General features: G+C 44.1%; 1 protein-coding gene across 1 annotated transcript in view; it reads left to right on the top strand.

Annotated features, from left to right (window-relative positions):
• LOC147451490 (alpha-L-fucosidase 1-like) overlaps positions 1-10,309 on the top strand; it is a 28,188-nt gene extending 17,879 nt beyond the window's left edge. The window contains exons 2-3 of the mRNA XM_086520384.1: positions 9,027-9,266; positions 9,353-10,309. Of these exons, the coding sequence (XP_086376510.1) occupies positions 9,027-9,266; positions 9,353-10,121 (1,009 nt within the window). The 3' untranslated portion in view covers positions 10,122-10,309. The remainder of the gene's footprint in view (positions 1-9,026; positions 9,267-9,352) is intronic.
• Positions 10,310-13,047: the final 2,738 nt, after the last annotated feature.

Genomic DNA, 13,047 nt, shown 5'->3' on the forward strand with positions numbered 1-13,047 from the left:
GCTCATGCCCTGATGCTTGCGAGCTACTAGACTTCGGCTCGGCAGACACTCTTTCTCTTGCAATCATTAAATTATCCTCCAATTGGATTGCATTCATGGTGACTGCTTCCCAAGTAGTGATACCTCTAATGACTAGGCTATTATAGATACTTTCATGTCGTAGTCTCCTAATGAATCTATCGAGCAATTGGTTGTTGTTGAATCGCTCGTTTGGATTGCATCGAGAATTCAAATTCTTTAGGCGACTAATGAAGTCTCTCACGGATTCACCTTCTTCTCGTTGGGCTTTCTGGAGCTGAGAGGCTACACCCCAAAGTACTCCCTCTTGTATGTATTCTTTTAAGAACAGTCTCCTAAGAGTAGAGTAGATCGTTTTCTCTTCTACTCTTAAGGTTCTATACCAATCTCCAGCCTTTCCGCTTAGGGTCAAACTCAAAGCCTTACACTTATGTAGCTCATTGTGCTCTTCCAAGGAATCGCACACATGTTCAAAGACTTCCATATGCTTTCTAGCATCTCCGTCTCCACTGAATTTCTGTGTGAGCTTAGCTACTTGAACTGCCTTGCTCCTAAGCTCTCTATCAGGTGCACTACGCATGTTTTCCGCAATAGAGCGACCGATAGTTTGAGCAAATGCTGCCAAATCTCCTATTTGAGCAGGTATAATGGGTGTATGTGCTCCTGGAACCACATGTGAGATGGGAGTTGGCCTTGGCCTTGGCATACGCGCGGCTCTTGGGTCCCATATTTCGTATGGTGGTGTACCAGACGGTGGTCCAAAGTTTACAGGCGTGGCCCTAGGCATAGGGGGTGCCTGATATTTCATGTTATTATTAAATGGCATGGCTCCACTTGTATAAGAGCTTGGATAATTCCATTGTGGATTGTAAGCTCTTGGAATAATCGGAGGTGTAGGAGCTATATGAGGCTGAGGTACGACAGGTGCACATGATTGATACATACATGTAGGTATAGTTGGGGGCACTGTGCTACTAGGCATCGGCGCAGTGTTAACAAATGAACTCCATGGTGTATTTCTTGTCATGCTCACCACTGGGATATGCATGGTAGCCGTAGTGTCATTAAGAGAAAGATGAGCTAGATCTGGGAAGGTAAAGCTGCCACTTGTGGGCTCAGATTGTACTGAGGCCCCTGGCGAAACAACATATGGAGGATCAATGGGGCTCACTAAGGGAGTCTCCATTTGTGATAGGGTTGGTTGGTTGGCCTTTCCCGTATCCAAGAATCTCATTAGGCCTGTTGAAGGCATGTTGATCCCTGTGTTCTGTCTTTCTAACTCGACAATCCTATGGAGGACATCACAGACTTTCTGTTGTTGCTCATCTATGCTAGTAGCACCCGATGTGGATTGTAGAACATTTAACCAATCCACATGATAGGTGTGTCCTGTGTACCGATCAGTTAAAGCTTCTGCTTGTAGGTCATACTCCCAATTTTCGTTTAGGAATATCCCATCTAGGCCTGGCGTGCTGGAGGTTTCCCTCGAAGTGGAAGCATTATTGCTCCCCATCGCTTGCCCCTCCGTGACTGCTACCTTGGGAGCACTCGGTTGCTCGGCTGGCATGATTGTTGTCATAGGAACCTTTGCTTTCAGGGATCGACTTTGTTCTAGCCTTCGTAGGTTCTCAATTTCCCTCTCCCTTGTTGCTTGCATATAGCGTTCAATCTCTTGTACTTCGGCAAGACTCCTACCATCGGGTAGTAAAACCTCAGAGGGAGATAGTCCTAAAGGATCAGGAGGTGCAGTGGATGGAACATTCACATGCACACTCTCAAGAAGCATAGGGTCTATTTTAGGCATGAATGACGAATTTACTTCCCCACTCCCTTCATTTATTTCATTAACCGCATGTTCGGAGCGAGTAGCTCTACTAAGGGTCTCTTTTAAGCGGCTAAACACGCTGGACCCGGGCCGTGGGCCCATGGCATACATGTCTTGACTTGAACTATTAGGGTTTGGTGTAGGATACCCCTCCATGACTTCGTAGTCAGAGGAAGAATCATTAAACGCGATATGAGAATCTTGTGTCGCGCTACCTTGAGTCCCGGCCGAAGGTCCAGAACCTAGGGTGGAGGAATAATGGGTGCCCGCGTAAATGGAGGCACTACCAATATGCTCGTGCTCTAACACTCGTCCAGAGTGTAGGTTCATATGACTTGGATCCCCTAGGAGTGTCAGTGAGTGCCCGTGAAGGCTGCTCACCTAGTATTTTTGGGTGTTTTGCAACCAAGTCTTTTCTTTTTTTTTTTTTTTGATTTTTTGGTCCTTTTTTTTTTGACCCAGCTATAGAATAGAACGTATGATAGCTCAAAACGAGCGTCTTGGTCAGAGGGACGTGTCGTGCTTTACAGCCCTCCGTTTGGTCACTTTATGCCCTCGGAATCCCTAAAACCGTCAATTTCTAGTAGGGAACTAAGCCCAAATTAGAAAGTCTAAGGGTGCAAGTGGGAAGAGAAGGGAGGAGAGTGGAGGACTTGCCCCACATGCTCTCATTCCCTCTTGAGGGGGTAGGGTATATATATATAAGAGTGAGTCTAGTATATATCATAAGACTGAGGACTGAGGCCTGGGCCTGAGCTTGGGCTTGGGGAAATGATCCCGATCTCGATCAGAATTTTAGTGTAGCCCCCCAGTCACTCACGCTTAAATATTTTCGGTTTTTTTTTTAATAATAATAATAATAATAATTATTTTTTAAGGCGACGATCGTGCGCGGTTTAGGTGGCCCTTTCTTGGCCACACACACTGTCAACACCTGCCTAACCTCTCTGTCAACAGCTCACAGCTCACAGACAGCTCACTACCTTATCTACTTACCGACAGTGCTGCTAACCACTAACTAATCTACTAACTAATCTGTTAACTGCTTACTGACAGTGAGCTAACTGTTCACCTACTTCCTCTCTCACTACCTTACTGTGCAAAGACTGTGTGCAGGCAAACCTTGACAGGAAACTGTGTACAGATTGTGTGCAAACAGAAATTGCTAACTGCCTTCCTACTTATTCATTCACTGCAAACAAGCTAACGACTACTAATTGTGCAAAGACTGTGTGCAAACAGAAAACACAACATTATGCAGAAATCACAGAACTTGCAGACAATACAGAAATTAACAACTTGCAGAAAAACAACTCATTCCTCTTCCTCTTCCTCTTCTTTCCTACTACAAACAACCCATAGGAGAAGCACAAGGTGCCTCTTGGGCTTAGTGCAGGGCGATTCCTCGGCAATGGCGCCAAAAATGTGCGCTCCTTGCCGCACTGTCGAAGCAAGGGCCTTGCCTAACACTGTGTGCGAGCCATAGACGGCTCCAAGCACACAACTAGCTTAACTAGTAAGCTCAAAAGAGGGCAATGGTGTGTCACTCACCGCTCTATGCTCCTGCCGTGGAGGATTCCTCGCCGCGAAGAAGAAGGAGACGTCGCTACGTCGCGCTCAACCGCTTCACCGCCGTCGTGCCGCCGCAATGCTCGATCGCGCTCTCTCTCTCTCTCTCTCACACACACATATACACACACACAAGGAGGTGAAGAAGAAGAAGAAGATGGAGATGGAGATGGAGCAAGAGCACTCTTCTATTGCACAAATGAGAGAATGAGTGAATTTTAGGTTTAGTTGGCTTTTATATGAGCTCACCCCATTCACACTTGGGCGCCCATGCTTAGCCAACTAATCCCTTGAATGTCCCAGTTAGAGTGCGCCTCTCATCGGCGATCACTCTTACCCTTTTCCTATTGGTCCGACAAGCCCGGTACTTGACTCTACCAAATACATAATACACGCCCGTCGTAGGTGATGGGGTGTCCGTGAGCCGTGAGGGTTAACACTACTTTAGACTTAATGTACAAATGAATTCAAATGCCGAGGTTTCCGTCGGATTTCTTCAACATGTTTGGGGATATGTTCTTTCCTAGCTAAACGTTTGCAATGTTAAATTAAACAACTTGAATGAAATTGTGACATAACTCTTCCATTTCTTCGTCAATGGCTCGTGAGATGGCTGGTGCTTGTTCGTCCATGGGAGCTTTTCCTTTTCCATTCACATTGCTCGTTCCCGCCTCGCGATCGTGGGCACCACCGAAGCGAGTTCTCTTAACCGGGGCCATTTTATACTCACTACTTTAAATGATAAACTTGAAGAAAAGAGCTAAGGTCCGAGAGCATCATAACAATCCAATTGATAGATTAGAATCATTGAACAATCCCCCTTATGCAAGAGGGTTAGATTTTTCCTTCGAGACATAGTAATTTTATGGATAATACTTTATTTGTCCTATGGGAACCGGATCTAAAGTTAATCACTTAGCTTAGATGATTAAGGATTTCAGAATTTTACTAATTAAATTACAAGAGAGATGAATTAAGCAAGCTCAATCACTTTCCTAGTGTAATTAGAAAGATGCAGAATTCGCATGCATAGGTGAGAGAAAATTCTCTTCTTAGTTTTGCCTTAATCACATCTTAATGTACGAGAAAATTGAATATAACTTAGTTACAACAATATTGAGTGGTAAAAGAAAGAATTTCATCAAATCTACATCATTATCGGCTGACAATTAATTACTATGCTGCCTAGAGAGAGAAATCTCCTCTAATCTAGAATTAATCATTGATTAAGAGTGATGAATGGCTGCATAATTAGCTATTTGGATGATGATTATGTATGGAGTATAGCTATGGAGATTTAGAGAGCAGCTATTGAGAATTATAGCTAGGATTAAGCATAGTAGACGAGGAATTAAGAGAATGATAAAGAGAATTACTGAAGAGCATAAATTAAATCATGATTATCGTGATTAGGGGTTGAAAATCCTCTCGATTTTCTGATCCAAATGAGTTCTCAAGACGAGAATTCGGTAGTACTTCCCTCCTTTGCTTCTCCTTCAAAAACTGTGTGTGCCGACAGCACCTCCCCAAGGTGTGTGTAGGTGTGTGTGTATTGGGTGTGTGTGTGAGCACACCTTTAAATAGGCCTCCTCAAGCTGAAAATCGACCCTGTTTGCTATTACATCTGGGAGCTACTCCAGTTAAGCATGGAAAGTCGAGTCTCCTACCCACCAAGTGTCCAGTTGGCTTGGTTAACTGGCTCTCACACTTAGTTGCAAGCTTGGAAACTCTCTCAAGACTCCCACAAGGACAAAAGGCGTCCCCTAGTTGCTAAAGCTGACCCGGAGTGGCTTGGGGCCTATTCCCACACAGCCTCGAGCTCCGGTGCCTCCTCGCTCAATTTTTGGGAAAATTGATTTTAGGCTAAAACGGGTCATACGAGTCGGATTTTAATGCCGTAAATTGCTATACTGAGCTCTAACTAAGGCGTACTGGCCCGAGTACCTGCCATATTTAGCAGTCTCCCGGGGTCCGAAAATGCATTTTTTCAAATTCGGGGTACGGTTGCAGTTTTTCGACATGGTCAAAACTGGACGGGTCGGGTGACCAAAAACTTACTATTTTTGGTGGAAATTTTTTTCATTGAAAATTATTTTATTTCACATTTCAAAGTTTTAAAACATTCTAAACATCATGGCACTGACAGAATTTGAAAAACTGCTCAAAATAGTAACTTTTTCCATTATGATCTTTTCATGGTACAATGGTCCTCTTTTAGCTCGGGGTTGGAGACCTTACACCAACTATTGTATTTGGGTGGAGGTGGGGAAGGTGGCAGCAACGGCGGTGGAAGAGGCGGTTGCACTGGGTGCACAATAGGAGCTTAACCATATTCCTGAAAACTCCTTTGATCGGAATCGAAGACTGAGTAGGTTGTCAATTAGAAGCCTTGTGCTTTGTGGTGCCAACATGTAATTCATTTACTGTTGAAAGCTTTGCCTAACTAGGAGATTCTTTTGAGGATGCTTCAATAGAATATTGCGAAGCTCGTTGAGAAGAAATTGCAACCAGAAACGCCATCTGCCATGTCTATTCTCGAGAGAACCAGTATGCTTTCAAAAAAGCACACGATTGAAGCTCTGATGTTTGATAGTTCTGTTATTGACGAACATCACATGTTAATTGAAAGAACAGACTGAGACAGACGTTTAGCACTTCAAACAATTGAAGAGAGAGAGAGAGAGAGAGAGAGAGAGAGAGAGAGAGTGTTAGGTGCAGTGGAATGATTGTTTGTGCTTTGCTCAAGATGAGTGCTCCGAACTGTGCTCAAGGTTCCTTTTGTTCATATGGAAGGTAGAGCCTTCCGTTCTTAACGAGAGAATGCTATGATCACAAACAAAGTGAATGGACACTGTGTGTGCAAGTGTATGAGACTGAGAGATAGAGAGAGAAGAGAGATACGGCACCGGAGATGTTGTAAAACCCTCCTCCGAAGGCCCCACTCTCGTCGGCGAGAGTGGTCTACTTTTGATTGCACAAAGTAGTACAATGCAGATGCAATGGACTGATGCAACTTGGGACTATGCCGGTGACGACGACGGTGATGACGACGACGACTTTAGGGCTGAAATCTGTGGTCTGCTAACTGCTGAAAATCTGCGAATCTTTGGGCTGTTTTGGGTGGCTGAAAATGACTGTTTTGCTGCGTTTTTATGGCTGAAAATGGCTGTTGTCCTTGACTCCGAAACGCTGGTTTGATGCAGCGATTGAGGGCTGAAAACGCTGCCCAAATGCAGGTCCAAAGCTGCGTTTTTGTATGCTGAAAAACGCTGGCTGAATATGCTGAAAAATGCTGGCTGCTAATGTTGAAAAACGCTGGCTGCTGCAAGGCTTGATGGCGATCCAGAAATGCTAGGCTTGCAAGTGTGATGGCGATGCACTCTTGTGGAAAACACTAGGGAATGGGGAGGTGCTGAGGGTCCAAAAACGCTAGGCTATGGGGAAGCTTTGGCGCTTGAGGGTTCTTGCTGAGAAGAATGCCTGTTGAGCATGTGCTCCTGCTGCCTCTTCTGCCAGAAAGTACTAACTTGGGTTTGCTTATATATTAACTTAGCAAAATTGCCCTACCTACTTTTGTTGGAAAGTCACTTAAATTAATAAGTGAAAAATGTCAAAAAATAGGGAAAATAGGCTAAATGCACTTGAAAACTCCCCTAACTGATTCTAATGGATTCTGATGGGAATACTGATGATCATGTTGTGTGCAACCAGAGGATATGCATCTAGATTCTATACCAAGTGACTGGGCATGTACGGTCTACGAATAGACTCACAAAAAGTGCCAGATCACTTCTAATCTAAACTGATTGGACTGACTGAACCTTGGTCATGCTGTAGCTTGTCCACGGACACATAGGGTTGGATGTGTCACGTGAGAGAGAGAGAGAGAGAGAGAGAGAGAGAGAGAGAGAGAGAGAGAGAGAGAGAGAGAGAATCCACACTAGACACGAAGTAGTGGAGTTCCATCCCTAGACTGCAATGGCCCCAAACAATGGTGCCCCTTTTTGGTAATTCTTTATATTGCTTCAATAAGATATAGCTATGTGGCTTTGCTTTCCATCTCCCACGGATAGATTGCTAGAGAGAGAGAGCCCACAACACATATTTTGGTAATTCTTTATATTGCTTCAATAAGATATAGCTCTGTGGCTCTGCTTTGCATCTCCCATGCTAGAGAGAGAGAGCCCACAACACATGTTTAAAGGCCCTAGGCCTATCCAAAAGCAGTTACATAAAAAGAAGAAAGTTCTAACTTCAAAAGCATCCGGTCCAAAAGCTAGCACCCATAGGCCTGTGCGTATTGCGCTGCCATATCAGCAGTCATCAATGCAAAACGTGGAATGTTCGAACAACTGCCATGTCATCAGTTGTTGCACAATCTTTTGTGTGTGTGGATTCTGCTCTATTTTAAGGGTTTAGGCCCTTGGCCAGTTCCTGGAAGCTGTGGAGGGTCAGGATTTTAATCCTAACCCATTTATTATTTGGGCCACTTGGTGGAGGTCTGTAAGTTGGTAAACCTTCTGTGCTTCTCTTTCTACTAGAGTTTAGGCCCCTCGGCCGGGATCTGCAGGTGTAGGCTCAGGGAGTCCTAACCCGTTGGGTCTTCAGTGGTTGACATGTCAGCAGTTTGTGACACTAAATGCTGAATACTAAGTGCTTCATGCTAATGCTGACTAATGCAAAAACGTTGAGCTGATCTAAAGCGGGGTTGATTTGGTGCAAAAATGCTGGGCTGAACTGATTCAAAAACGCTGGGTTGAACTGATGCAATTTGCAAACACTAGGGTGCTGAGGTGCTGTGGGCACTGGATGCCGCTGTGGGTATTGGGTTCTAATCTGATGCTGGAACGGTGAGGCAAGAGCTCTCTTATATAGGTTTTTAGTCATTTGTCCTACCTACTTTTTATAAATTTCATGTCAAAGTCACTTATTAATAAATGACTTAAGTAACTGTTTATATGCCTATATGCTTAAGTGACTCTATTGTGCAAGTGAGGGTATGCAACTATGACCTGCCTGAGACAGTACCTCATCTGTCATTGTGTTGTTCTCATGCTCAAGATTTTTTACGTGAGGCTACACAAAGGCTCCAATATTATTCCCCCCATTGCTGTACTAGCGTACGACTACTTTTTTTGCTTGGGTGGGATTTCTGGCCTTTTGGCTGTTTTATCATACACGAAATCATGTTCAGCAAGCTTTTCGTTGTGGCAGCTGCTATTCAGCTTCACCCTAGCCATACTTTCATACGCAGCTCCTTCAGTCTCTTTGTGATTGTTTATATTTCGGAGACATTTTACTTCAGCAGTTTCAGGTTTTCTACGACTGTTTCCAGCCTTTTGGCATGGCTTTACCCATCCTGGCTGGCAATGTCTTGTACTAAAATGTAATCAATGGGAATTTAGTTTCACCAAAAAAGAATGTGTGTTTTTAATCCTTTGCCTGTGATACTACTACCACTCTACAACCTGGAGTATCCTTTGTACGTGAATCTCAGTCCTTATTGGATAGCAGTTTTCCTTGACTTTCTTATTTATCTGGTCACGTCCTTGGTCTTTAAACAGCTTACTTGCAACTTTCTAATCTAGATAAAGCTTTGGATGTTTCAAATCAGATACGGCCCCATTGCAGAGGTATGGCTTGATGGAGCCAAGGGAAAAGATGCACCTGAGATGGTTTACCTTTTCGATTCCTGGTTTAGTATGATTCGACAGCTTCAGCCAAATGCCATCATATTCTCTGATGCGGGTCCAGATGCTCGATGGGTAGGAAATGAATATGGAGAATCAGGGTCAACGGCATGGGCGATGGTGAACCGCTCAAGCATTACCATTGGGGGAGACAATGATGCAATGTGAATATTCCGATCATAACAGTCCTTATCTTTTATTTGGTTTTCTTGTCTTTTTAATTTCTTTTAATTGCATACTATATCTGCAGTTATTCTCAGGAAGGAGACCTGAATGGAGTAGATTGGGTACCAGCCGAATGTGATGTATCGATTCGCCCTGGGTGGTTTTGGCATAGTGATGAACAACCGAAGTCGGTCAATTCTTTGCTTGAACTCTTCTACGAATCAGTTGGAAGAAATTGTGTGCTGCTGCTGAATGTGCCTCCAAACACAACCGGCCTCATTTCAGAGGAAGATGCGGAGGCTCTCATTAGTTTTAACGAAGCCCTGCATTCAATCTTTTCTGTGAATCTGGCGGCAAATGCTACAGTGACAGCAGACAGTACACGAGGAGTAGGCTATGAAGCCACGGAGATATTGAATGATGATTTGTCCACTTACTGGGCTCCGGAAAGTGGAAAACGCACTGGCTATTTGGAAATCGATTTGGGTTCTTCACTCAATTTCAATGTGTTGAGAATCCAAGAAGCTGTAAGCATGGGGCAGCGTGTAATCAGTTATCATGTGGTCTATCTTAAAGATGGAGAATGGATTGCTATGAGTCAAGGGACAACCATTGGCTACAAAAAGCTTGACTTGATTGAGACTGTTGAGGCTCAGATCTTAAGGTTATACATTGATGAGGCTAGAACTGAGCCTCTCATAGCTTCGTTCGGTATACACTTGGACTCTATTACGGTCCCTCAGCCACGCATGAAGACTCAAAGTTCGCATGTCTCACGTCGTCAGTATTGGATGCGTTTGCCTTCGCAAATCTGGCCCGTTGATCATCAAAGAGACTTTTCAAGTGTCTTGTAAATGGGCTGTGCAGTAAGCTTAAGTTGTGGCATTTGACATTGAGAATTGCGTCGCCAAGATGCTTCAGTTTGAATATAGCACTACAAGAAACTTCTGTACTGCTAGCTGACTACGACTCTGTAATTAATACAGTCAAAGTCTTGTCAATAGAATGCTGTAAAAGAAATGTGTTATATTTTGACTCCAAATTGCAATTGAAAGTAGATTATCATATTTACCAGTGGGGGTTAATGAATTCCCCCAATAAGCAACTTTGTAAAATAGAAAAGCCTGTTGGCTGAAAATGTTTAGTGAGAGAGAGAATCTTATCATGACGAGGAAAGATGACTTATAGCAAATGCTAGCTGTGACAACGCCGAGTACTGAACTAGTGGAAAATTCCACAATACCCAATATTAACCTTGCAAATATCTCCATGGCCAATTTTTCTTTGGAACTCTCCATAGGAAGATCGATTCTTTGTCAATAGAAGATTTTAGAACTAGGCTTTTAGATGGTATTATGGGCTCTAGATGAAATTATTCATTATTTTTAGATACAAATGCTTCTATTTGTGAGCTCATTGGTGAATGCTTTTGTCCAAGGCACTTCAAGGAAGGTCTATATTGTAAAAAAGATTAGACTATGCAAAAGCCGGGGCAATCCAGTTGAAATGGATAGAAGGGTATGTCGAGAATTTTTGACATTTTACGGGTATTTTGGGAATCTGCACACATTTTAAGGGGTAGTTTGGTAATTTCTCCTTGTGAAAGGCAGAGATTGCTCCTCTCTTACTTTCCAAATTCCATGTGCCTTTGAATGCCCCCGGGGCTCTTCCATTTTGCATCCACCTGTACACATGCATGTTAGTAGATATACAATGTGTATACTCTTACCCCAAGTTACTCTAAGCTCGAGTCAATGCGCACACATAGTTATTGCCTAAAATAGATTTTGGAACACAGCTTCCTTAGTGTATCTATGAATGTCATTAGAAATTCTTTCCAATAGCACCGGAGAATATGTTGCGAGAGAGAGAACTTTAGAAACAATGCGAAAAGTCACAATGGCCTACATAAGAGGATGAGAAAGTGTGTATGTGTGTGTGACCCACTACTCTAATGTCCCTCTATATAGAAATAGGAAAGAAAAACCCTTTCTTTTTCTCTCACAATGGAGTACAATGCTTAGTTAATGCCCCTCTTATGAGAAAATGGCAAGAAAAATGTTTGCCATCTGGCTTGCCATGTGGCACATTCTGGAAGCTTTATCCAACGGTCCACAATTTCTCCCCAGAGTTCCATGTTTTACTAAGGCCTTATGTAGCACAATGCATCACTCCTTGGTTGGGTTTAGGACCCTTTACAAGTTGGGCATCCTCCTCTCTACTAGAAAGTGCTTTCTTGTCTGCTTTCTCAGCCTTCCTTGGAGTTGGCCATTGGTCAGCGAATGCCATGCAAACATTTTGGTTGGGCAACATCTTTGCTATTCACTTGATCTTCTAGATTAGTTAGTGTAGCGCAGATAATGTGTCGTGCTCTCTACAGTGGGTGGTCCTTAGTGTAATGTGCGTGACAATCTCACTCAAACAAACTGAATAGAAAGGAAACCATAGACATCAACATAGCTCACAAAGACACAACAGCAGACCAGAACATATGACTCGACTACCTCAAAGACTGATACAGACTCTGGCGTGGCAACACACTCAGCTCCAGCCGAGGACTCACAGGTACAATGGGGGTGTCGAGGCTCAGATGTGCAGGGATGGTGAAGACGTGCTCTGTGTAAAAACTCACTCTAGACGACTACGTACAAGCTAATGCCATACAAGCTCATGCCGCTGGCCCAAAACGACTACTCATATGTACAATCATCAAGAGCCACCAACGGCTCATAAAGAACATCATCTAAGTCTATCCCCACTGGGTGGCGGTGGTGACTTGGCCACGATGTCCACTAGACCACCTGCCACGTGTCTCTGCCCAACGAGTCCGTCTAATGTGAACTGACCAAAGACCAACTGACCAAAGCCTGACCAAAGCCCAACTATAAACTAACTGTTCTGTGAAAGTGAAAGTGACACTATAGCAGGCTACAGGTTGCCCGCCACAAGACCGCTGCTCGTCCTGGAGAGCGGAACTGAAGAACTGAAATATCGGCGATCTATTGTTGGTGGTCGGATGATGGAGGAGGAGGAGGAGGCTGATAGAAAGGTGGGTAAGGAGATGGAGGCCAAGTGTATGGTGAGGGGTAGTGGCCATGAGGAGGGTACATCGGGTATGGAGTAGCCACCCCATGAGCAGCAGGCTGCGTCTGGTGAGGGTGAGTAGGTGGAGTTGGTGGAAACCCAGGAAAAGATTGGGCAGCAGGCTGCGAGGGTGGAACAAGTTGTTGGAATCGAGGGAAGCCGTAGAAGTGCTGAGGAAAGGATGGGGACTGGGAGGGGGAGGCCATAGAGGGACCATGAAATTGTGATGAGACAAATCCTGTTGGCTTAGACTCCATCTTGGTAGGATTTGCTTTCTTTGTTGTTTGGGAATCCCCTGAATGTGCTTTGGAAACGTCTGTCTGTGTCTGTGTCTGTATCTGTGTTGCCATAGCAGGAACTTGCGGAGAAATCAGGGTTGTAGTTGTAGTTGTAGCTGTAATTGTAGCTGGAACTGCCTGTGAAATGGCTATAGCTTGGTATTTTGCACAAGAGGGACACAATGTATGTACCACAGGAGAGAGGTCCTGAACTGCTGCGGTCATATCATTTGCCTCTTTTAACTATTTTTGCTGAGTGTGGACAATATGTTTGAGGTCCACTACCTGTTGAGTTAAGATTCTTATGCGATCTTGAGCTGTAGCAATGAAATTGTCCCTATCCATCGCTCGTTGAAGATGAGCCTGCACTTCCCTTGTCATACCGTCATAGCAAGCGCGATGCAGACCGTTGGTACCT

Source organism: Adiantum capillus-veneris, chromosome 9, assembly GCF_014529385.1.
Source record: "Adiantum capillus-veneris isolate H3 chromosome 9, ASM1452938v2, whole genome shotgun sequence".
Taxonomy (NCBI): Eukaryota; Viridiplantae; Streptophyta; class Polypodiopsida; order Polypodiales; family Pteridaceae; genus Adiantum; species Adiantum capillus-veneris.